The sequence below is a fragment of the Symphalangus syndactylus genome, chromosome 20, assembly GCF_028878055.3.
Source record: "Symphalangus syndactylus isolate Jambi chromosome 20, NHGRI_mSymSyn1-v2.1_pri, whole genome shotgun sequence".
In the NCBI taxonomy this organism is placed as follows: Eukaryota; Metazoa; Chordata; class Mammalia; order Primates; family Hylobatidae; genus Symphalangus; species Symphalangus syndactylus.
In genome coordinates, this window is record NC_072442.2 from 34,600,446 (window position 1) to 34,625,658 (window position 25,213).

Below are 25,213 nucleotides of genomic sequence, written 5' to 3' on the forward strand. Positions count from 1 at the left end.
GCTTCTGCATCTCAGTCTACCCTGGATTTACCCACCATCTTAGTGTCTTGAGACGTCAAGCTGCCCTTACCTGGATGAAGACAGCAGATTGTTTGGTAGTAGCCTTGGCTAAATGTTTGGGCCTCCGAGGTCATGTTGAGGCCTTTTTGTATGTCTTTCTAGTTGGAAGAATAAAGGTGCCTGGGCCTTGAGCATCCTGTGGACAGGAAGCTGCATTCAGAGAGGGAAGCCCTTTCCAGGACATTTGTACGGTTCCTTGCTGAAGCCTGCTGTTGCCGTGTCTTTGCTGGAATGCTTATGTCTGGGTTTCAGTAAGTGAAGGCGCCAGAAATGTTTCCCGAATGTTGTCCTGGGTAATTTTCATGCCCTTATGTATTTTTGTGAGTCATCACAAAAACAGTTAAACTCTTTTCCAAACTGCAGAAATAAAAATTACATCACAAAGCTTTTTTTTTTCTCTCAGTTGACCCTTCTCCTATTCCTGCCTACTGTGCTTTACGTCAGCAAGTGATCCTTTACTGTTTTAGAATGTAATATAGTATAGATGCATCGTAAAAGACGAGAGAGCATCCAATTCCAAAATCACCTTTCCTCACGCCGCCATTTGTAGCGAACTTCTATGTAGTTGAAAAGGCATACAGACAGCCTGTTGATACTTCATGTTTGCTACACACGGTGATATGGCCGGTTCATCCAGAGACACTGAAATTTAGTTCAAAACACTGCCTTAGAGTATTCCTGATTTTATTGATTCCACCGATGATCCACTCGGAAAATCAAACCTGAGTACACAGACATGGGGGAAGATATTAAAATATCGGACCAAGTAGGTTCATCACGAGTGACAAAGTTATTCCCAACTCTACTTGGACATACTCTGCTGTATCTTTATGATGCAATTGAGTAATTTTTCTTTACAGAATAAAGACCTGAGACTTACGACGGAATCACCCTGAACCTTCCCAGCACAGCTCACAGATATCCGTGGTTCCATTTCAGTGTGTTTCCCTCTGCCATGTGCCCCCTGAATCACAGAGTGAAAGCCAAATTTTCGAAAAGACCCCATTGTTCTGCTCTAATATGGAATGCAGAATAACATGTACTCTTTCTTCCTGGAGCCAAATAAACCCCCATACAATATAGTTGTATTTCCTCATACCCTCAGCTTTTGCTGCTAAAATAGGACTTATGGTACGTAGCATCTGCCTTTGGGTATTACGGAAATTTCTAAATTTTACCAAGAATTGGGAAATTCCGTTTCATACCTCCATATTCTGGCCTTCTTCAGCTTTCCTTTCCTTTAACCAACTTTCTTGCCTGGGCGTACCACAAGTTAGACCGGTGTGTCTTAGAGACACAAGGAGGGTACAGGTTCTTGGCAGAACTCATGGAGATGGGAGGGCTCCCTCAGAAATGAAAGTGCTTGAGCTCCCAAAGGAAGTAAGGTCCTAGAGACTCATTATCTCCCAGTCTTAACATGGCTCTCAGCTCATTCCTTTTCCATAGCATGGAGCAGTCTTGGAAGCTGTATTCTGGCAGATGTGGCAGCTCTGGCCCTTTCAGAACACTAGAGGAAAAGAGAACCTGGCCCAAGCAGCCTGCGGTCTAGACAGGCATCAGCAGAGGGCAGTGCTGATGGCGACTCCACACACAAGCTTAGAACATTTCTCTTGCCCCTCATAGAACTCAATACATTGAGTGGGGTCTGAGTAAATCTGAACTGCTGAAGACAGAAACAAGTTCACATCAAGGTCTCAGAGGTCAGCTCAAGAGCAGGAACACAGCGTTGTTCTCTCAGAGAGGAAAACTGGATTAGTTGAGAGGGTTCAGTGTCCCTACGCATTTTTTTGTTTGTTTTTTCCTGTAAGTTATGGGATACTAGTGCAAAACGTGCAGGTTTCTTACCAAGGTATACATGTGCCATAGCGGTTTGCTGCACCAATCCACCCACCATCTAGGCTTTAAGCCCCACATGCCTTGGGTGTTTGTCCTAATGCTCTCCTTTCCCTGGCCCCCCACCCCGTGACAGGCCACGGAGAGTCACGTTCCACTTTCTCTGTCCATGTGTTCTCATTGATCAACTCCCACTTTTGAGTGAGAAGATGTGGTGTTTGCTTTTCCGTTCCTGTGTTAGTTTGCTGAGAATGATGGTCCCCAGGGTCGTCCATGTCACTGCAAAGAAGACGAACTCATTCTTTTTTATGCTGCCTAGTATTCCCGGGTGTATATACCACACATATTCTTTATCCAGTCTATCACTGATGGGCATTTGGGTTGGTTCCAGGTCCTTTGCTCTTGCAAACTGTGCCGCAGTGAGCATATCTGTGCATGTGTCCTTGTAATTGGATGAATTATAACCCTTTGGCTATATACCCGGTAATGAGATAGCTGGGTCCAATGGTATTTCTGGTTCTAGATGCTTGAGGAATCGCCACACGGACTTCCACAATGGTTGAACTGATTTACACTCTCACAGACGTTGTAAAAGTGTTTCTGTATCTTCACAGCCTTGCCAGCATCTGTTGTTTCCTGACTTTTTAATAATCGCATACGAAATCTTCTCAATATGTAATATCACATAGCCACAGCTCTCAAGAAAGAAATCTGTAGACAGTGTTATCTTTTCAGGAGAAAGCTTTGACTGCTTTCATGGCTGGTTGTATTACACGTTTACGACAATGAGGTTTTTCCTGGAGCTTCACTACAAGTCGTAAAGTCTTTCTCATAATGTACCTATGGAGACTACCTAGAAAAATGTGGTCTCTGACTGGTGCTGGTAAGGTGGTGACAAGATATCTAACAAATAAAGTGACCGTACTTGACTATTTTCCAAAGTTTACTATTTCGGGGTCAGCTTAAGAACCTCACTGCCCGCCTTTGCCCTCACAAGTAATTAGCATGTGCCTAAATAAAGTTGAAGCCAGCTAGCTCCACTATTCCAAGCAGATACTGTCTAGGGTCTAGTCTCTGGAAGTATAAAGTACAGAGCTTACAAGTACAGCTACGCGAAAAGTTGTACCCAAGCTAGAAAGGCTTAAATGATCAATTGATGGATTTGTGTTTCCTCTGGAAGGGGGTACAAAGCAGAGCGCTAATACACATATATAGGGTAGAAGAGTTCAGGGCTTTTATGGACGGCACACAGCTAGGTGTCTTCAAAGAGGTGCACCAGGGAAGCCTCACTGGGCTCCCGTAGGGCGTCAATGGCCGCCCTCTGGAAGCGCACGTCCCGGATGATGTGCTGCCCGATCTTGCGCATCGGGCGCTGGAAGGGCAGCTTGAGGAGGTGAAGCTGCGTGGACTTCTGGTACTTTCTGATTTTGCGCACTGCCAGGCCTGTAGCGGTGAGGCTTCTTGATCCCTCCTGTAGGCGGCGCCCTCTTGCCGGCGGCTGCAGTGGCCAGGGTCTTCGTGGCGCCTGCCAGGCTGTGGCTTTGCCTGGCCACAATGGTGAAACCTCCTCTCTACTTTAAAGAATACAAATTTCTCCTGGCGTGGTGGCGCGCACAGTTGCTCCAAGCTACTCTGGAGGCTGAGTCAGGAGAGTTGCTTGGGCCCAGGAGGCAGAGGCTGCAGTGAGCTGCCATCAGGCCACTGCAATCCAGTCTGGGGGACAGAGGGAGACTCTGTCTCGAAAATAAATAAATAATATGCAATACAATACAATACAACAGCAGAACATAGAAATCATATTTTCATATTCCCCACACCCAGCCCAGTCTATTTCAGAGTATGTGATAAACCACTTGTTTCCCTATGAGTTAGAGATTTTTTTCTCAGACGTTTAAGTTTTCTAATGTGCAACTTCATAAAAGGTCTCATTTTTACCCTCATTGTTTTCTTTATTGTTGTGAAATGTGAACTTTGCGATTCTGTGAGGAATCCAGAATTCTGAAATGCCCCCGGCATTTCCCGCCCCGCCCTCCCCAGAGCCTAGCCCTGCCTCTGCCCCTCCCTTGGGTGCGGACGGAACCTCGAATTGAGGAGCCCGCCCAAAGCCCTGATTAGATTAGGATTACCCTGAAACAATAGCTGTTAAGGGCTGGGTCTAATTCAATTGTCTGTGCTCTTTATTTGGGACTGAACCTCCCTGAGATTCCATTCCCCTGTGGGTGATTCCTCAGCCCTGGAGGTGCAGACCCAGGGAGCTGCACGGCCCAGACCTGGGCAACACCTGTAAGAGCTCAGAGCATCCTCCCGGCAGCTGGCAGAACAAACAAGTGGGCCTGGGTTTCACATACCTGAGGAATTGGATTCTGCCACGAACTCGAATCAGATCGACGCCAGATTCTTCTCAGGTGAAGGCAACGACCCCACAGACAGACCCATCCTGGAGGTCCCTCGTGTGACTCTGAGCAGGAGGCAGTCACTTGGCCTAGTAGAACTTCTGAGCTGTGAGCCGGGGTTTGTTTTCAATATCCAAAATTGGTGAGAATTTCTTCTGCATTCATCTAAAACTAATAAACTCTCCATCCACAGGTTTCTCCATATTGTGGAAGTGAGATAAAGCAGTGTGTGTGTTTGTGTGTGGGAAGGGGAGGCAGGGAGCTGTGTCCACTTGTGACTAATCTATGGCTCGCCAGAAACATAGCAGCCAAAATCTTTGAAAGTTTCTGGGCTGTGGGTCGGCGGGCCAGTGGGATGGCAGACGAGGAAGAAGACCCCACCTTTGAGGAAGGAAATGAAGAAATTGGAGGAGGTGCAGAAGGTGGACAGGGTAAAAGAAAGAGACTTTTTTCTAAAGAATTGCGATGTATGATGTATGGCTTTGGGGATGACCAGAATCCTTATACTGAGTCAGTGGATATTCTTGAAGATCTTGTCATAAAGTATATCAGTGAAATGACTCACAAGGCAATGTCAATTGGAAGACAAGGTCGAGTACAAGTTGAAGATATCATCTTCTTGATTCGAAAGGACCCAAGGAAGTTTGCCAGGGTGAAAGACTTGCTTACTATGAATGAAGAATTGAAACGAGCTAGAAAAGCATTCGATGAAGCAAATTACGCATCTTGACACTTTTTGTAGATTCTGAAAATTACCATCTGGGGAAACCAGATATCATAATTGTATATTTTCTAAAGTAAGGTTCTGATATCTAGCCGTGTAAATGAAAGATGGAGAAACAGAGAGTTTTCAGCCTTTCTTTTTATGCTTTTGATTTTAGAGTGATATTGGTGCATGTCGTTGCCTGCCTTTGTATTACCATACTTTAATCACTTACCGGGTTTTAATGACCACGCATAAGTCAAAGTACCTTGCAAACCGTGTCGTTCCTTCTGACTTTTGACTATCTGAAGGATAAAGTCGTATTTGCGTGTTAGGTATGTTTACGCCCTTGTAACCTTGTGAGCTATACTGTAGCTTTTTTCTTTTTCTTTTTCTTTTTTTTTTTTTTTTTCAGAGGGAGTCTCGCTGTGTCGCCAGGCTGGGGTGCAGGGGCGTGATCTCGGCTGACTGCGGGCTCCGCCTCCCGGGTTCGGGTGATTCTCCTTCCTGGGCCTCTCGGGTTCCTGGGAAGTGCAGGCGCCTGCCACCATGCCTGGCTAACTTTTCATATTTTTGGTGGTGACGGGGTTTCGCCATGTTGGCCAGGATGGTTTCGATCTCTGAACCTCGTGATCCGCCTGCCTCGGCCTCCCACGGTGCTGGGACTGCAGGCGCCAGCCACCGAGCCTGGCCTACTGTAGCTATTTAATATGTGAAATCGAAATGGCATTTCTGACTTGACAGCTGAGGCTTGTACTTCATGTATTCTGAAGTTTTTAGACAACAACTAGTTTACTGTCTAGTTCATTATTAAAGAGAATGAACTAGGCCGGGCGTGGTGGCTCGTGCCTGTAATCCCAGCACTTTGGGAGGCCGAGGCGGGCGGATCACGAAGTCAGGAGTTCGAGACCATCCTGGCTAACACGGTGAAACCCCGTCTCTACTAAAAATACAAAAAATTAGCCGGGCGCAGTGGCGGGTGACCGTAGTCCCAGCTACTCGGGAGGCTGAGGCCGGAGAATGGCGTCTACGCGGGAGGAGGGGCTTGCGGTGAGCCGAGATCGCTGCACTGCCCTCCAGCCTGGTCGGCAGAGCGAGACGCCGTCTCCACACAAACAAGCAAACAAAAAAACAGAAAGCAAGTTTCACATTGCTTTCACAATACTTAATGCTGTGTTGGAAGGCTTTTTGATTTAAAATCACTTTGGATTGATAACATCCTGTTAAAGTTTTAGGAGAACACGTTTTCCCGGATCAAATTCAAGCTTCTTAAAATAAATGCTTTCAGTAGCAGGAATGGCATTGCTTAAAATGCTGACGGCAGGGTAAGCGTTTGCGTTAGTGTTTTATTAACATATTTGTAAGTACTTGTTCGTCGTGGAAATGTGTCCTTGCCTAAAACCATAGGTGGCTGTGGAAACCATGTTTGTAGTTCGGAATACCCAGGTTTTGTGGGTATCTGCTCTATGCGTAAAATTATTCTTGCCCTTAGTTTAAAGTAAGGATTACAGTTGGATTGAAGTCGATCACTGAATGTTATTGTTTATGAGACTTAACATTTTGAGTGCCGCTTAATAAACATGATCTGTAAATCAAAAAAAAAAAAAAAAACAAGAAAAAGGATGGTTCTCAAAATCTCACTTCGGATCCATAATCAAACCACCCCAGCTGTAACTTCTGCTGCTACAGCTGCTGTCACGGAGCAGACCTGAGTCTCACCCATGGAGACAGGCAGGCAAACAGTTGTGCCTGCTGAGATGTTCGCCACGCCCCAAGGAATGAAGGGCAGCAACAAGGACGGGCTCCCTGAGGACCTAGATGGGAACTTGGAAGAACCCAGGGGTCAGGAAGGTGAGCTCAGCAGTCAGGATGTCACGGACCTCACAGAAGGCGACAGTGAAGCCTCAGCCTCAGCTCCTCCTGCAGCCAAAGGACGGAAAAGAGATACCAAAGGAAAGAAGGAGAGGAAGCCCACCGTGGATGCGGAGGAGGCTCAGAGGATGGCAACCCTGCTGTCTGCCATGTCTGAGGAGCAGCTGGCCCGCTACGAAGTGTGTCGCCGGTCAGCTTTCCCAAAAGCACGCATTGCAGGTCTGATGCATTCTATCACTGGCGGATCGGAGCCTGAGAACGTGGCCATTGCCATGGCTGGAATAGCCAAGGTCTTCGTCGGAGAGGTGCTGGAAGAGGCCCTGGACGTGTGTGAGATGTGGGGAGAAAAGCCCCCACTGCAGCCCAAGCATTTAAGGGAGGCTGCTCGCAGGTTAAAGCCCAAGGGCCTCTTCCCCAACAGCAACTACCAAAAAATCATGTTCTAGGCCCAAGGCCAGAGGGAAGGGTCTGTTTGTGCAGGCATAAGTACTGCATTCGTCTTTCAGTGACAGGACTGCGTTTGCTGGAGCTTCTGCATCTCAGTCTACCCTGGATTTACCCACCATCTTAGTGTCTTGAGACGTCAAGCTGCCCTTACCTGGATGAAGACAGCAGATTGTTTGGTAGTAGCCTTGGCTAAATGTTTGGGCCTCCGAGGTCATGTTGAGGCCTTTTTGTATGTCTTTCTAGTTGGAAGAATAAAGGTGCCTGGGCCTTGAGCATCCTGTGGACAGGAAGCTGCATTCAGAGAGGGAAGCCCTTTCCAGGACATTTGTACGGTTCCTTGCTGAAGCCTGCTGTTGCCGTGTCTTTGCTGGAATGCTTATGTCTGGGTTTCAGTAAGTGAAGGCGCCAGAAATGTTTCCCGAATGTTGTCCTGGGTAATTTTCATGCCCTTATGTATTTTTGTGAGTCATCACAAAAACAGTTAAACTCTTTTCCAAACTGCAGAAATAAAAATTACATCACAAAGCTTTTTTTTTTCTCTCAGTTGACCCTTCTCCTATTCCTGCCTACTGTGCTTTACGTCAGCAAGTGATCCTTTACTGTTTTAGAATGTAATATAGTATAGATGCATCGTAAAAGACGAGAGAGCATCCAATTCCAAAATCACCTTTCCTCACGCCGCCATTTGTAGCGAACTTCTATGTAGTTGAAAAGGCATACAGACAGCCTGTTGATACTTCATGTTTGCTACACACGGTGATATGGCCGGTTCATCCAGAGACACTGAAATTTAGTTCAAAACACTGCCTTAGAGTATTCCTGATTTTATTGATTCCACCGATGATCCACTCGGAAAATCAAACCTGAGTACACAGACATGGGGGAAGATATTAAAATATCGGACCAAGTAGGTTCATCACGAGTGACAAAGTTATTCCCAACTCTACTTGGACATACTCTGCTGTATCTTTATGATGCAATTGAGTAATTTTTCTTTACAGAATAAAGACCTGAGACTTACGACGGAATCACCCTGAACCTTCCCAGCACAGCTCACAGACATCCGTGGTTCCATTTCAGTGTGTTTCCCTCTGCCATGTGCCCCCTGAATCACAGAGTGAAAGCCAAATTTTCGAAAAGACCCCATTGTTCTGCTCTAATATCGAATGCAGAATAACATGTACTCTTTCTTCCTGGAGCCAAATAAACCCCCATACAATATAGTTGTATTTCCTCATACCCTCAGCTTTTGCTGCTAAAATAGGACTTATGGTACGTAGCATCTGCCTTTGGGTATTACGGAAATTTCTAAATTTTACCAAGAATTGGGAAATTCCGTTTCATACCTCCATATTCTGGCCTTCTTCAGCTTTCCTTTCCTTTAACCAACTTTCTTGCCTGGGCGTACCACAAGTTAGACCGGTGTGTCTTAGAGACACAAGGAGGGTACAGGTTCTTGGCAGAACTGATGGAGATGGGAGGGCTCCCTCAGAAATGAAAGTGCTTGAGCTCCCAAAGGAAGTAAGGTCCTAGAGACTCATTATCTCCCAGTCTTAACATGGCTCTCAGCTCATTCCTTTTCCATAGCATGGAGCAGTCTTGGAAGCTGTATTCTGGCAGATGTGGCAGCTCTGGCCCTTTCAGAACACTAGAGGAAAAGAGAACCTGGCCCAAGCAGCCTGCGGTCTAGACAGGCATCAGCAGAGGGCAGTGCTGATGGCGACTCCACACACAAGCTTAGAACATTTCTCTTGCCCCTCATAGAACTCAATACATTGAGTGGGGTCTGAGTAAATCTGAACTGCTGAAGACAGAAACAAGTTCACATCAAGGTCTCAGAGGTCAGCTCAAGAGCAGGAACACAGCGTTGTTCTCTCAGAGAGGAAAACTGGATTAGTTGAGAGGGTTCAGTGTCCCTACGCATTTTTTTTTTTTGTTTTTTCCTGTAAGTTATGGGATACTAGTGCAAAACGTGCAGGTTTCTTACCAAGGTATACATGTGCCATAGCGGTTTGCTGCACCAATCCACCCACCATCTAGGCTTTAAGCCCCACATGCCTTGGGTGTTTGTCCTAATGCTCTCCTTTCCCTGGCCCCCCACCCCGTGACAGGCCACGGAGAGTCACGTTCCACTTTCTCTGTCCATGTGTTCTCATTGATCAACTCCCACTTTTGAGTGAGAAGATGTGGTGTTTGCTTTTCCGTTCCTGTGTTAGTTTGCTGAGAATGATGGTCCCCAGGGTCGTCCATGTCACCGCAAAGAAGACGAACTCATTCTTTTTTATGCTGCCTAGTATTCCGGGGTGTATATACCACACATATTCTTTATCCAGTCTATCACTGATGGGCATTTGGGTTGGTTCCAGGTCCTTTGCTCTTGCAAACTGTGCCGCAGTGAGCATATCTGTGCATGTGTCCTTGTAATTGGATGAATTATAACCCTTTGGCTATATACCCGGTAATGAGATAGCTGGGTCCAATGGTATTTCTGGTTCTAGATGCTTGAGGAATCGCCACACGGACTTCCACAATGGTTGAACTGATTTACACTCTCACAGACGTTGTAAAAGTGTTTCTGTATCTTCACAGCCTTGCCAGCATCTGTTGTTTCCTGACTTTTTAATAATCGCATACGAAATCTTCTCAATATGTAATATCACATAGCCACAGCTCTCAAGAAAGAAATCTGTAGACAGTGTTATCTTTTCAGGAGAAAGCTTTGACTGCTTTCATGGCTGGTTGTATTACACGTTTACGACAATGAGGTTTTTCCTGGAGCTTCACTACAAGTCGTAAAGTCTTTCTCATAATGTACCTATGGAGACTACCTAGAAAAATGTGGTCTCTGACTGGTGCTGGTAAGGTGGTGACAAGATATCTAACAAATAAAGTGACCGTACTTGACTATTTTCCAAAGTTTACTATTTCGGGGTCAGCTTAAGAACCTCACTGCCCGCCTTTGCCCTCACAAGTAATTAGCATGTGCCTAAATAAAGTTGAAGCCAGCTAGCTCCACTATTCCAAGCAGATACTGTCTAGGGTCTAGTCTCTGGAAGTATAAAGTACAGCGCTTACAAGTACAGCTACGCGAAAATTGTACCCAAGCTAGAAAGGCTTAAATGATCAATTGATGGATTTGTGTTTCCTCTGGAAGGGGGTACAAAGCAGAGCGCTAATACACATATATAGGGTAGAAGAGTTCAGGGCTTTTATGGACGGCACACAGCTAGGTGTCTTCAAAGAGGTGCACCAGGGAAGCCTCACTGGGCTCCCGTAGGGCGTCAATGGCCGCCCTCTGGAAGCGCACGTCCCGGATGATGTGCTGCCCGATCTTGCGCATCGGGCGCTGGAAGGGCAGCTTGAGGAGGTGAAGCTGCGTGGACTTCTGGTACTTTCTGATTTTGCGCACTGCCAGGCCTGTAGCGGTGAGGCTTCTTGATCCCTCCTGTAGGCGGCGCCCTCTTGCCGGCGGCTGCAGTGGCCAGGGTCTTCGTGGCGCCTGCCAGGCTGTGGCTTTGCCTGGCCACAATGGTGAAACCTCCTCTCTACTTTAAAGAATACAAATTTCTCCTGGCGTGGTGGCGCGCACAGTTGCTCCAAGCTACTCTGGAGGCTGAGTCAGGAGAGTTGCTTGGGCCCAGGAGGCAGAGGCTGCAGTGAGCTGCCATCAGGCCACTGCAATCCAGTCTGGGGGACAGAGGGAGACTCTGTCTCGAAAATAAATAAATAATATGCAATACAATACAATACAACAGCAGAACACAGAAATCATATTTTCATATTCCCCACACCCAGCCCAGTCTATTTCAGAGTATGTGATAAACCACTTCTTTCCCTATGAGTTAGAGATTTTTTTCTCAGACGTTTAAGTTTTCTAATGTGCAACTTCATAAAAGGTCTCATTTTTACCCTCATTGTTTTCTTTATTGTTGTGAAATGTGAACTTTGCGATTCTGTGAGGAATCCAGAATTCTGAAATGCCCCCGGCATTTCCCGCCCCGCCCTCCCCAGAGCCTAGCCCTGCCTCTGCCCCTCCCTTGGGTGCGGACGGAACCTCGAATTGAGGAGCCCGCCCAAAGCCCTGATTAGATTAGGATTACCCTGAAACAATAGCTGTTAAGGGCTGGGTCTAATTCAATCGTCTGTGCTCTTTATTTGGGACTGAACCTCCCTGAGATTCCATTCCCCTGTGGGTGATTCCTCAGCCCTGGAGGTGCAGACCCAGGGAGCTGCACGGCCCAGACCTGGGCAACACCTGTAAGAGCTCAGAGCATCCTCCCGGCAGCTGGCAGAACAAACAAGTGGGCCTGGGTTTCACATACCTGAGGAATTGGATTCTGCCACGAACTCGAATCAGATCGACGCCAGATTCTTCTCAGGTGAAGGCAACGACCCCACAGACAGACCCATCCTGGAGGTCCCTCGTGTGACTCTGAGCAGGAGGCAGTCACTTGGCCTAGTAGAACTTCTGAGCTGTGAGCCGGGGTTTGTTTTCAATATCCAAAATTGGTGAGAATTTCTTCTGCATTCATCTAAAACTAATAAACTCTCCATCCACAGGTTTCTCCATATTGTGGAAGTGAGATAAAGCAGTGTGTGTGTTTGTGTGTGGGAAGGGGAGGCAGGGAGCTGTGTCCACTTGTGACTAATCTATGGCTCGCCAGAAACATAGCAGCCAAAATCTTTGAAAGTTTCTGGGCTGTGGGTCGGCGGGCCAGTGGGATGGCAGACGAGGAAGAAGACCCCACCTTTGAGGAAGGAAATGAAGAAATTGGAGGAGGTGCAGAAGGTGGACAGGGTAAAAGAAAGAGACTTTTTTCTAAAGAATTGCGATGTATGATGTATGGCTTTGGGGATGACCAGAATCCTTATACTGAGTCAGTGGATATTCTTGAAGATCTTGTCATAAAGTATATCAGTGAAATGACTCACAAGGCAATGTCAATTGGAAGACAAGGTCGAGTACAAGTTGAAGATATCATCTTCTTGATTCGAAAGGACCCAAGGAAGTTTGCCAGGGTGAAAGACTTGCTTACTATGAATGAAGAATTGAAACGAGCTAGAAAAGCATTCGATGAAGCAAATTACGCATCTTGACACTTTTTGTAGATTCTGAAAATTACCATCTGGGGAAACCAGATATCATAATTGTATATTTTCTAAAGTAAGGTTCTGATATCTAGCCGTGTAAATGAAAGATGGAGAAACAGAGAGTTTTCAGCCTTTCTTTTTATGCTTTTGATTTTAGAGTGATATTGGTGCATGTCGTTGCCTGCCTTTGTATTACCATACTTTAATCACTTACCGGGTTTTAATGACCACGCATAAGTCAAAGTACCTTGCAAACCGTGTCGTTCCTTCTGACTTTTGACTATCTGAAGGATAAAGTCGTATTTGCGTGTTAGGTATGTTTACGCCCTTGTAACCTTGTGAGCTATACTGTAGCTTTTTTCTTTTTCTTTTTCTTTTTTTTTTTTTTTTCCAGACGGAGTCTCGCTGTGTCGCCAGGCTGGGGTGCAGGGGCGTGATCTCGGCTGACTGCGGGCTCCGCCTCCCGGGTTCGGGTGATTCTCCTTCCTGGGCCTCTCGGGTTCCTGGGAAGTGCAGGCGCCTGCCACCATGCCTGGCTAACTTTTCGTATTTTTGGTGGTGACGGGGTTTCGCCATGTTGGCCAGGATGGTTTCGATCTCTGAACCTCGTGATCCGCCTGCCTCGGCCTCCCACGGTGCTGGGACTGCAGGCGCCAGCCACCGAGCCTGGCCTACTGTAGCTATTTAATATGTGAAATCGAAATGGCATTTCTGACTTGACAGCTGAGGCTTGTACTTCATGTATTCTGAAGTTTTTAGACAACAACTAGTTTACTGTCTAGTTCATTATTAAAGAGAATGAACTAGGCCGGGCGTGGTGGCTCGTGCCTGTAATCCCAGCACTTTGGGAGGCCGAGGCGGGCGGATCACGAAGTCAGGAGATCGAGACCATCCTGGCTAACACGGTGAAACCCCGTCTCTACTAAAAATACAAAAAATTAGCCGGGCGCAGTGGCGGGTGACCGTAGTCCCAGCTACTCGGGAGGCTGAGGCCGGAGAATGGCGTCTACGCGGGAGGAGGGGCTTGCGGTGAGCCGAGATCGCTGCACTGCCCTCCAGCCTGGTCGGCAGAGCGAGACGCCGTCTCCACACAAACAAGCAAACAAAAAAACAGAAAGCAAGTTTCACATTGCTTTCACAATACTTAATGCTGTGTTGGAAGGCTTTTTGATTTAAAATCACTTTGGATTGATAACATCCTGTTAAAGTTTTAGGAGAACACGTTTTCCCGGATCAAATTCAAGCTTCTTAAAATAAATGCTTTCAGTAGCAGGAATGGCATTGCTTAAAAAGCTGACGGCAGGGTAAGCGTTTGCGTTAGTGTTTTATTAACATATTTGTAAGTACTTGTTCGTCGTGGAAATGTGTCCTTGCCTAAAACCATAGGTGGCTGTGGAAACCATGTTTGTAGTTCGGAATACCCAGGTTTTGTGTGTATCTGCTGTATGCGTAAAATTATTCTTGCCCTTAGTTTAAAGTAAGGATTACAGTTGGATTGAAGTCGATCACTGAATGTTATTGTTTATGAGACTTAACATTTTGAGTGCCGCTTAATAAACATGATCTGTAAATCAAAAAAAAAAAAAAAAACAAGAAAAAGGATGGTTCTCAAAATCTCACTTCGGATCCATAATCAAACCACCCCAGCTGTAACTTCTGCTGCTACAGCTGCTGTCACGGAGCAGACCTGAGTCTCACCCATGGAGACAGGCAGGCAAACAGTTGTGTCTGCTGAGATGTTCGCCACGCCCCAAGGTCTGAAGGGCAGCAACAAGGACGGGCTCCCTGAGGACCTAGATGGGAACTTGGAAGAACCCAGGGGTCAGGAAGGTGAGCTCAGCAGTCAGGATGTCACGGACCTCACAGAAGGCGACAGTGAAGCCTCAGCCTCAGCTCCTCCTGCAGCCAAAGGACGGAAAAGAGATACCAAAGGAAAGAAGGAGAGGAAGCCCACCGTGGATGCGGAGGAGGCTCAGAGGATGGCAACCCTGCTGTCTGCCATGTCTGAGGAGCAGCTGGCCCGCTACGAAGTGTGTCGCCGGTCAGCTTTCCCAAAAGCACGCATTGCAGGTCTGATGCATTCTATCACTGGCGGATCGGAGCCTGAGAACGTGGCCATTGCCATGGCTGGAATAGCCAAGGTCTTCGTCGGAGAGGTGCTGGAAGAGGCCCTGGACGTGTGTGAGATGTGGGGAGAAAAGCCCCCACTGCAGCCCAAGCATTTAAGGGAGGCTGCTCGCAGGTTAAAGCCCAAGGGCCTCTTCCCCAACAGCAACTACCAAAAAATCATGTTCTAGGCCCAAGGCCAGAGGGAAGGGTCTGTTTGTGCAGGCATAAGTACTGCATTCGTCTTTCAGTGACAGGACTGCGTTTGCTGGAGCTTCTGCATCTCAGTCTACCCTGGATTTACCCACCATCTTAGTGTCTTGAGACGTCAAGCTGCCCTTACCTGGATGAAGACAGCAGATTGTTTGGTAGTAGCCTTGGCTAAATGTTTGGGCCTCCGAGGTCATGTTGAGGCCTTTTTGTATGTCTTTCTAGTTGGAAGAATAAAGGTGCCTGGGCCTTGAGCATCCTGTGGACAGGAAGCTGCATTCAGAGAGGGAAGCCCTTTCCAGGACATTTGTACGGTTCCTTGCTGAAGCCTGCTGTTGCCGTGTCTTTGCTGGAATGCTTATGTCTGGGTTTCAGTAAGTGAAGGCGCCAGAAATGTTTCCCGAATGTTGTCCTGGGTAATTTTCATGCCCTTATGTATTTTTGTGAGTCATCACAAAAACAGTTAAACTCTTTTCCAAACTGCAGAAATAAAAATTACATCACAAAGCTTTTTTTTTTCTCTCAGTTGACCCTTCTCCTATTCCTGCCTACTGTGCTTTACGTCAGCAAGTGATCCTTTACTGTTTTAGAATGTAATATAGTATAGATGCATCGTAAAAGACGAGAGAGCATCCAATTCCAAAATCACCTTTCCTCACGCCGCCATTTGTAGCGAACTTCTATGTAGTTGAAAAGGCATACAGACAGCCTGTTGATACTTCATGTTTGCTACACACGGTGATATGGCCGGTTCATCCAGAGACACTGAAATTTAGTTCAAAACACTGCCTTAGAGTATTCCTGATTTTATTGATTCCACCGATGATCCACTCGGAAAATCAAACCTGAGTACACAGACATGGGGGAAGATATTAAAATATCGGACCAAGTAGGTTCATCACGAGTGACAAAGTTATTCCCAACTCTACTTGGACATACTCTGCTGTATCTTTATGATGCAATTGAGTAATTTTTCTTTACAGAATAAAGACCTGAGACTTACGACGGAATCACCCTGAACCTTCCCAGCACAGCTCACAGACATCCGTGGTTCCATTTCAGTGTGTTTCCCTCTGCCATGTGCCCCCTGAATCACAGAGTGAAAGCCAAATTTTCGAAAAGACCCCATTGTTCTGCTCTAATATCGAATGCAGAATAACATGTACTCTTTCTTCCTGGAGCCAAATAAACCCCCATACAATATAGTTGTATTTCCTCATACCCTCAGCTTTTGCTGCTAAAATAGGACTTATGGTACGTAGCATCTGCCTTTGGGTATTACGGAAATTTCTAAATTTTACCAAGAATTGGGAAATTCCGTTTCATACCTCCATATTCTGGCCTTCTTCAGCTTTCCTTTCCTTTAACCAACTTTCTTGCCTGGGCGTACCACAAGTTAGACCGGTGTGTCTTAGAGACACAAGGAGGGTACAGGTTCTTGGCAGAACTCATGGAGATGGGAGGGCTCCCTCAGAAATGAAAGTGCTTGAGCTCCCAAAGGAAGTAAGGTCCTAGAGACTCATTATCTCCCAGTCTTAACATGGCTCTCAGCTCATTCCTTTTCCATAGCATGGAGCAGTCTTGGAAGCTGTATTCTGGCAGATGTGGCAGCTCTGGCCCTTTCAGAACACTAGAGGAAAAGAGAACCTGGCCCAAGCAGCCTGCGGTCTAGACAGGCATCAGCAGAGGGCAGTGCTGATGGCGACTCCACACACAAGCTTAGAACATTTCTCTTGCCCCTCATAGAACTCAATACATTGAGTGGGGTCTGAGTAAATCTGAACTGCTGAAGACAGAAACAAGTTCACATCAAGGTCTCAGAGGTCAGCTCAAGAGCAGGAACACAGCGTTGTTCTCTCAGAGAGGAAAACTGGATTAGTTGAGAGGGTTCAGTGTCCCTACGCATTTTTTTTTTTTGTTTTTTCCTGTAAGTTATGGGATACTAGTGCAAAACGTGCAGGTTTCTTACCAAGGTATACATGTGCCATAGCGGTTTGCTGCACCAATCCACCCACCATCTAGGCTTTAAGCCCCACATGCCTTGGGTGTTTGTCCTAATGCTCTCCTTTCCCTGGCCCCCCACCCCGTGACAGGCCACGGAGAGTCACGTTCCACTTTCTCTGTCCATGTGTTCTCATTGATCAACTCCCACTTTTGAGTGAGAAGATGTGGTGTTTGCTTTTCCGTTCCTGTGTTAGTTTGCTGAGAATGATGGTCCCCAGGGTCGTCCATGTCACCGCAAAGAAGACGAACTCATTCTTTTTTATGCTGCCTAGTATTCCGGGGTGTATATACCACACATATTCTTTATCCAGTCTATCACTGATGGGCATTTGGGTTGGTTCCAGGTCCTTTGCTCTTGCAAACTGTGCCGCAGTGAGCATATCTGTGCATGTGTCCTTGTAATTGGATGAATTATAACCCTTTGGCTATATACCCGGTAATGAGATAGCTGGGTCCAATGGTATTTCTGGTTCTAGATGCTTGAGGAATCGCCACACGGACTTCCACAATGGTTGAACTGATTTACACTCTCACAGACGTTGTAAAAGTGTTTCTGTATCTTCACAGCCTTGCCAGCATCTGTTGTTTCCTGACTTTTTAATAATCGCATACGAAATCTTCTCAATATGTAATATCACATAGCCACAGCTCTCAAGAAAGAAATCTGTAGACAGTGTTATCTTTTCAGGAGAAAGCTTTGACTGCTTTCATGGCTGGTTGTATTACACGTTTACGACAATGAGGTTTTTCCTGGAGCTTCACTACAAGTCGTAAAGTCTTTCTCATAATGTACCTATGGAGACTACCTAGAAAAATGTGGTCTCTGACTGGTGCTGGTAAGGTGGTGACAAGATATCTAACAAATAAAGTGACCGTACTTGACTATTTTCCAAAGTTTACTATTTCGGGGTCAGCTTAAGAACCTCACTGCCCGCCTTTGCCCTCACAAGTAATTAGCATGTGCCTAAATAAAGTTGAAGCCAGCTAGCTCCACTATTCCAAGCAGATACTGTCTAGGGTCTAGTCTCTGGAAGTATAAAGTACAGCGCTTACAAGTACAGCTACGCGAAAATTGTACCCAAGCTAGAAAGGCTTAAATGATCAATTGATGGATTTGTGTTTCCTCTGGAAGGGGGTACAAAGCAGAGCGCTAATACACATATATAGGGTAGAAGAGTTCAGGGCTTTTATGGACGGCACACAGCTAGGTGTCTTCAAAGAGGTGCACCAGGGAAGCCTCACTGGGCTCCCGTAGGGCGTCAATGGCCGCCCTCTGGAAGCGCACGTCCCGGATGATGTGCTGCCCGATCTTGCGCATCGGGCGCTGGAAGGGCAGCTTGAGGAGGTGAAGCTGCGTGGACTTCTGGTACTTTCTGATTTTGCGCACTGCCAGGCCTGTAGCGGTGAGGCTTCTTGATCCCTCCTGTAGGCGGCGCCCTCTTGCCGGCGGCTGCAGTGGCCAGGGTCTTCGTGGCGCCTGCCAGGCTGTGGCTTTGCCTGGCCACAATGGTGAAACCTCCTCTCTACTTTAAAGAATACAAATTTCTCCTGGCGTGGTGGCGCGCACAGTTGCTCCAAGCTACTCTGGAGGCTGAGTCAGGAGAGTTGCTTGGGCCCAGGAGGCAGAGGCTGCAGTGAGCTGCCATCAGGCCACTGCAATCCAGTCTGGGGGACAGAGGGAGACTCTGTCTCGAAAATAAATAAATAATATGCAATACAATACAATACAACAGCAGAACACAGAAATCATATTTTCATATTCCCCACACCCAGCCCAGTCTATTTCAGAGTATGTGATAAACCACTTGTTTCCCTATGAGTTAGAGATTTTTTTCTCAGACGTTTAAGTTTTCTAATGTGCAACTTCATAAAAGGTCTCATTTTTACCCTCATTGTTTTCTTTATTGTTGTGAAATGTGAACTTTGCGATTCTGTGAGGAATCCAGAATTCTGAAATGCCCCCGGCATTTCCCGCCCCGCCCTCCCCAGAGCCTAGCCCTGCCTCTGCCCCTCCCTTGGGTGCGGACGGAACCTCGAATTGAGGAGCCCGCCCAAAGCCCTGATTAGATTAGGATTACCCTGAAACAATAGCTGTTAAGGGCTGGGTCTAATTCAATCGTCTGTGCTCTTTATTTGGGACTGAACCTCCCTGAGATTCCATTCCCCTGTGGGTGATTCCTCAGCCCTGGAGGTGCAGACCCAGGGAGCTGCACGGCCCAGACCTGGGCAACACCTGTAAGAGCTCAGAGCATCCTCCCGGCAGCTGGCAGAACAAACAAGTGGGCCTGGGTTTCACATACCTGAGGAATTGGATTCTGCCACGAACTCGAATCAGATCGACGCCAGATTCTTCTCAGGTGAAGGCAACGACCCCACAGACAGACCCATCCTGGAGGTCCCTCGTGTGACTCTGAGCAGGAGGCAGTCACTTGGCCTAGTAGAACTTCTGAGCTGTGAGCCGGGGTTTGTTTTCAATATCCAAAATTGGTGAGAATTTCTTCTGCATTCATCTAAAACTAATAAACTCTCCATCCACAGGTTTCTCCATATTGTGGAAGTGAGATAAAGCAGTGTGTGTGTTTGTGTGTGGGAAGGGGAGGCAGGGAGCTGTGTCCACTTGTGACTAATCTATGGCTCGCCAGAAACATAGCAGCCAAAATCTTTGAAAGTTTCTGGGCTGTGGGTCGGCGGGCCAGTGGGATGGCAGACGAGGAAGAAGACCCCACCTTTGAGGAAGGAAATGAAGAAATTGGAGGAGGTGCAGAAGGTGGACAGGGTAAAAGAAAGAGACTTTTTTCTAAAGAATTGCGATGTATGATGTATGGCTTTGGGGATGACCAGAATCCTTATACTGAGTCAGTGGATATTCTTGAAGATCTTGTCATAAAGTATATCAGTGAAATGACTCACAAGGCAATGTCAATTGGAAGACAAGGTCGAGTACAAGTTGAAGATATCATCTTCTTGATTCGAAAGGACCCAAGGAAGTTTGCCAGGGTGAAAGACTTGCTTACTATGAATGAAGAATTGAAACGAGCTAGAAAAGCATTCGATGAAGCAAATTACGCATCTTGACACTTTTTGTAGATTCTGAAAATTACCATCTGGGGAAACCAGATATCATAATTGTATATTTTCTAAAGTAAGGTTCTGATATCTAGCCGTGTAAATGAAAGATGGAGAAACAGAGAGTTTTCAGCCTTTCTTTTTATGCTTTTGATTTTAGAGTGATATTGGTGCATGTCGTTGCCTGCCTTTGTATTACCATACTTTAATCACTTACCGGGTTTTAATGACCACGCATAAGTCAAAGTACCTTGCAAACCGTGTCGTTCCTTCTGACTTTTGACTATCTGAAGGATAAAGTCGTATTTGCGTGTTAGGTATGTTTACGCCCTTGTAACCTTGTGAGCTATACTGTAGCTTTTTTCTTTTTCTTTTTCTTTTTTTTTTTTTTTTCCAGACGGAGTCTCGCTGTGTCGCCAGGCTGGGGTGCAGGGGCGTGATCTCGGCTGACTGCGGGCTCCGCCTCCCGGGTTCGGGTGATTCTCCTTCCTGGGCCTCTCGGGTTCCTGGGAAGTGCAGGCGCCTGCCACCATGCCTGGCTAACTTTTCGTATTTTTGGTGGTGACGGGGTTTCGCCATGTTGGCCAGGATGGTTTCGATCTCTGAACCTCGTGATCCGCCTGCCTCGGCCTCCCACGGTGCTGGGACTGCAGGCGCCAGCCACCGAGCCTGGCCTACTGTAGCTATTTAATATGTGAAATCGAAATGGCATTTCTGACTTGACAGCTGAGGCTTGTACTTCATGTATTCTGAAGTTTTTAGACAACAACTAGTTTACTGTCTAGTTCATTATTAAAGAGAATGAACTAGGCCGGGCGTGGTGGCTCGTGCCTGTAATCCCAGCACTTTGGGAGGCCGAGGCGGGCGGATCACGAAGTCAGGAGATCGAGACCATCCTGGCTAACACGGTGAAACCCCGTCTCTACTAAAAATACAAAAAATTAGCCGGGCGCAGTGGCGGGTGACCGTAGTCCCAGCTACTCGGGAGGCTGAGGCCGGAGAATGGCGTCTACGCGGGAGGAGGGGCTTGCGGTGAGCCGAGATCGCTGCACTGCCCTCCAGCCTGGTCGGCAGAGCGAGACGCCGTCTCCACACAAACAAGCAAACAAAAAAACAGAAAGCAAGTTTCACATTGCTTTCACAATACTTAATGCTGTGTTGGAAGGCTTTTTGATTTAAAATCACTTTGGATTGATAACATCCTGTTAAAGTTTTAGGAGAACACGTTTTCCCGGATCAAATTCAAGCTTCTTAAAATAAATGCTTTCAGTAGCAGGAATGGCATTGCTTAAAAAGCTGACGGCAGGGTAAGCGTTTGCGTTAGTGTTTTATTAACATATTTGTAAGTACTTGTTCGTCGTGGAAATGTGTCCTTGCCTAAAACCATAGGTGGCTGTGGAAACCATGTTTGTAGTTCGGAATACCCAGGTTTTGTGTGTATCTGCTGTATGCGTAAAATTATTCTTGCCCTTAGTTTAAAGTAAGGATTACAGTTGGATTGAAGTCGATCACTGAATGTTATTGTTTATGAGACTTAACATTTTGAGTGCCGCTTAATAAACATGATCTGTAAATCAAAAAAAAAAAAAAAAACAAGAAAAAGGATGGTTCTCAAAATCTCACTTCGGATCCATAATCAAACCACCCCAGCTGTAACTTCTGCTGCTACAGCTGCTGTCACGGAGCAGACCTGAGTCTCACCCATGGAGACAGGCAGGCAAACAGTTGTGTCTGCTGAGATGTTCGCCACGCCCCAAGGTCTGAAGGGCAGCAACAAGGACGGGCTCCCTGAGGACCTAGATGGGAACTTGGAAGAACCCAGGGGTCAGGAAGGTGAGCTCAGCAGTCAGGATGTCACGGACCTCACAGAAGGCGACAGTGAAGCCTCAGCCTCAGCTCCTCCTGCAGCCAAAGGACGGAAAAGAGATACCAAAGGAAAGAAGGAGAGGAAGCCCACCGTGGATGCGGAGGAGGCTCAGAGGATGGCAACCCTGCTGTCTGCCATGTCTGAGGAGCAGCTGGCCCGCTACGAAGTGTGTCGCCGGTCAGCTTTCCCAAAAGCACGCATTGCAGGTCTGATGCATTCTATCACTGGCGGATCGGAGCCTGAGAACGTGGCCATTGCCATGGCTGGAATAGCCAAGGTCTTCGTCGGAGAGGTGCTGGAAGAGGCCCTGGACGTGTGTGAGATGTGGGGAGAAAAGCCCCCACTGCAGCCCAAGCATTTAAGGGAGGCTGCTCGCAGGTTAAAGCCCAAGGGCCTCTTCCCCAACAGCAACTACCAAAAAATCATGTTCTAGGCCCAAGGCCAGAGGGAAGGGTCTGTTTGTGCAGGCATAAGTACTGCATTCGTCTTTCAGTGACAGGACTGCGTTTGCTGGAGCTTCTGCATCTCAGTCTACCCTGGATTTACCCACCATCTTAGTGTCTTGAGACGTCAAGCTGCCCTTACCTGGATGAAGACAGCAGATTGTTTGGTAGTAGCCTTGGCTAAATGTTTGGGCCTCCGAGGTCATGTTGAGGCCTTTTTGTATGTCTTTCTAGTTGGAAGAATAAAGGTGCCTGGGCCTTGAGCATCCTGTGGACAGGAAGCTGCATTCAGAGAGGGAAGCCCTTTCCAGGACATTTGTACGGTTCCTTGCTGAAGCCTGCTGTTGCCGTGTCTTTGCTGGAATGCTTATGTCTGGGTTTCAGTAAGTGAAGGCGCCAGAAATGTTTCCCGAATGTTGTCCTGGGTAATTTTCATGCCCTTATGTATTTTTGTGAGTCATCACAAAAACAGTTAAACTCTTTTCCAAACTGCAGAAATAAAAATTACATCACAAAGCTTTTTTTTTTCTCTCAGTTGACCCTTCTCCTATTCCTGCCTACTGTGCTTTACGTCAGCAAGTGATCCTTTACTGTTTTAGAATGTAATATAGTATAGATGCATCGTAAAAGACGAGAGAGCATCCAATTCCAAAATCACCTTTCCTCACGCCGCCATTTGTAGCGAACTTCTATGTAGTTGAAAAGGCATACAGACAGCCTGTTGATACTTCATGTTTGCTACACACGGTGATATGGCCGGTTCATCCAGAGACACTGAAATTTAGTTCAAAACACTGCCTTAGAGTATTCCTGATTTTATTGATTCCACCGATGATCCACTCGGAAAATCAAACCTGAGTACACAGACATGGGGGAAGATATTAAAATATCGGACCAAGTAGGTTCATCACGAGTGACAAAGTTATTCCCAACTCTACTTGGACATACTCTGCTGTATCTTTATGATGCAATTGAGTAATTTTTCTTTACAGAATAAAGACCTGAGACTTACGACGGAATCACCCTGAACCTTCCCAGCACAGCTCACAGATATCCGTGGTTCCATTTCAGTGTGTTTCCCTCTGCCATGTGCCCCCTGAATCACAGAGTGAAAGCCAAATTTTCCAAAAGACCCCATTGTTCTGCTCTAATATTGAATGCAGAATAACATGTACTCTTTCTTCCTGGAGCCAAATAAACCCCCATACAATATAGTTGTATTTCCTCATACCCTCAGCTTTTGCTGCTAAAATAGGACTTATGGTACGTAGCATCTGCCTTTGGGTATTACGGAAATTTCTAAATTTTACCAAGAATTGGGAAATTCCGTTTCATACCTCCATATTCTGGCCTTCTTCAGCTTTCCTTTCCTTTAACCAACTTTCTTGCCTGGGCGTACCACAAGTTAGACCGGTGTGTCTTAGAGACACAAGGAGGGTACAGGTTCTTGGCAGAACTCATGGAGATGGGAGGGCTCCCTCAGAAATGAAAGTGCTTGAGCTCCCAAAGGAAGTAAGGTCCTAGAGACTCATTATCTCCCAGTCTTAACATGGCTCTCAGCTCATTCCTTTTCCATAGCATGGAGCAGTCTTGGAAGCTGTATTCTGGCAGATGTGGCAGCTCTGGCCCTTTCAGAACACTAGAGGAAAGGAGAACCTGGCCCAAGCAGCCTGCGGTCTAGACAGGCATCAGCAGAGGGCAGTGCTGATGGCGACTCCACACACAAGCTTAGAACGTTTCTCTTGCCCCTCATAGAACTCAATACATTGAGTGGGGTCTGAGTAAATCTGAACTGCTGAAGACAGAAACAAGTTCACATGAAGGTCTCAGAGGTCAGCTCAAGAGCAGGAACACAGCGTTGTTCTCTCAGAGAGGAAAACTGGATTAGTTGAGAGGGTTCAGTGTCCCTACGCATTTTTTTTTGTTTTTTCCTGTAAGTTATGGGATACTAGTGCAGAACGTGCAGGTTTCTTACCAAGGTATACATGTGCCATAGCGGTTTGCTGCACCAATCCACCCACCATCTAGGCTTTAAGCCCCACATGCCTTGGGTGTTTGTCCTAATGCTCTCCTTTCCCTGGCCCCCCACCCCGTCACAGGCCACGGAGAGTCGCGTTCCAATTTCTCTGTCCATGTGTTCTCATTGATCAACTCCCACATTTGAGTGAGAAGATGTGGTGTTTGCTTTTCCGTTCCTGTGTTAGTTTGCTGAGAATGATGGTCCCCAGGGTCGTCCATGTCACCGCAAAGAAGACGAACTCATTCTTTTTTATGCTGCCTAGTATTCCCGGGTGTATATACCACACATATTCTTTATCCAGTCTATCACTGATGGGCATTTGGGTTGGTTCCAGGTCCTTTGCTCTTGCAAACTGTGCCGCAGTGAGCATATCTGTGCATGTGTCCTTGTAATTGGATGAATTATAACCCTTTGGCTATATACCCGGTAATGAGATAGCTGGGTCCAATGGTATTTCTGGTTCTAGATGCTTGAGGAATCGCCACACGGACTTCCACAATGGTTGAACTGATTTACACTCTCACAGACGTTGTAAAAGTGTTTCTGTATCTTCACAGCCTTGCCAGCATCTGTTGTTTCCTGACTTTTTAATAATCGCATACGAAATCTTCTCAATATGTAATATCACATAGCCACAGCTCTCAAGAAAGAAATCTGTAGACAGTGTTATCTTTTCAGGAGAAAGCTTTGACTGCTTTCATGGCTGGTTGTATTACACGTTTACGACAATGAGGTTTTTCCTGGAGCTTCACTACAAGTCGTAAAGTCTTTCTCATAATGTACCTATGGAGACTACCTAGAAAAATGTGGTCTCTGACTGGTGCTGGTAAGGTGGTGACAAGATATCTAACAAATAAAGTGACCGTACTTGACTATTTTCCAAAGTTTACTATTTCGGGGTCAGCTTAAGAACCTCACTGCCCGCCTTTGCCCTCACAAGTAATTAGCATGTGCCTAAATAAAGTTGAAGCCAGCTAGCTCCACTATTCCAAGCAGATACTGTCTAGGGTCTAGTCTCTGGAAGTATAAAGTACAGAGCTTACAAGTACAGCTACGCGAAAAGTTGTACCCAAGCTAGAAAGGCTTAAATGATCAATT

At 46.5% G+C, this 25,213-nt stretch overlaps 2 protein-coding genes across 2 annotated transcripts; both read left to right on the top strand.

The window, feature by feature from the left end:
* Positions 1 to 14,099: 14,099 nt before the first annotated feature.
* LOC134735323 (TATA-box binding protein associated factor 11 like protein 2-like) lies at positions 14,100 to 14,696 on the top strand. The gene has a single exon (XM_063629790.1). The coding sequence runs from the start codon at positions 14,100 to 14,102 to the stop codon at positions 14,694 to 14,696; it is 597 nt and encodes a 198-aa protein (XP_063485860.1).
* A 6,792-nt stretch (positions 14,697 to 21,488) lies between these two features.
* Positions 21,489 to 22,085, top strand: LOC134735324 (TATA-box binding protein associated factor 11 like protein 2-like). The gene has a single exon (XM_063629791.1). The coding sequence runs from the start codon at positions 21,489 to 21,491 to the stop codon at positions 22,083 to 22,085; it is 597 nt and encodes a 198-aa protein (XP_063485861.1).
* The last annotated feature ends 3,128 nt before the right edge of the window (positions 22,086 to 25,213 follow it).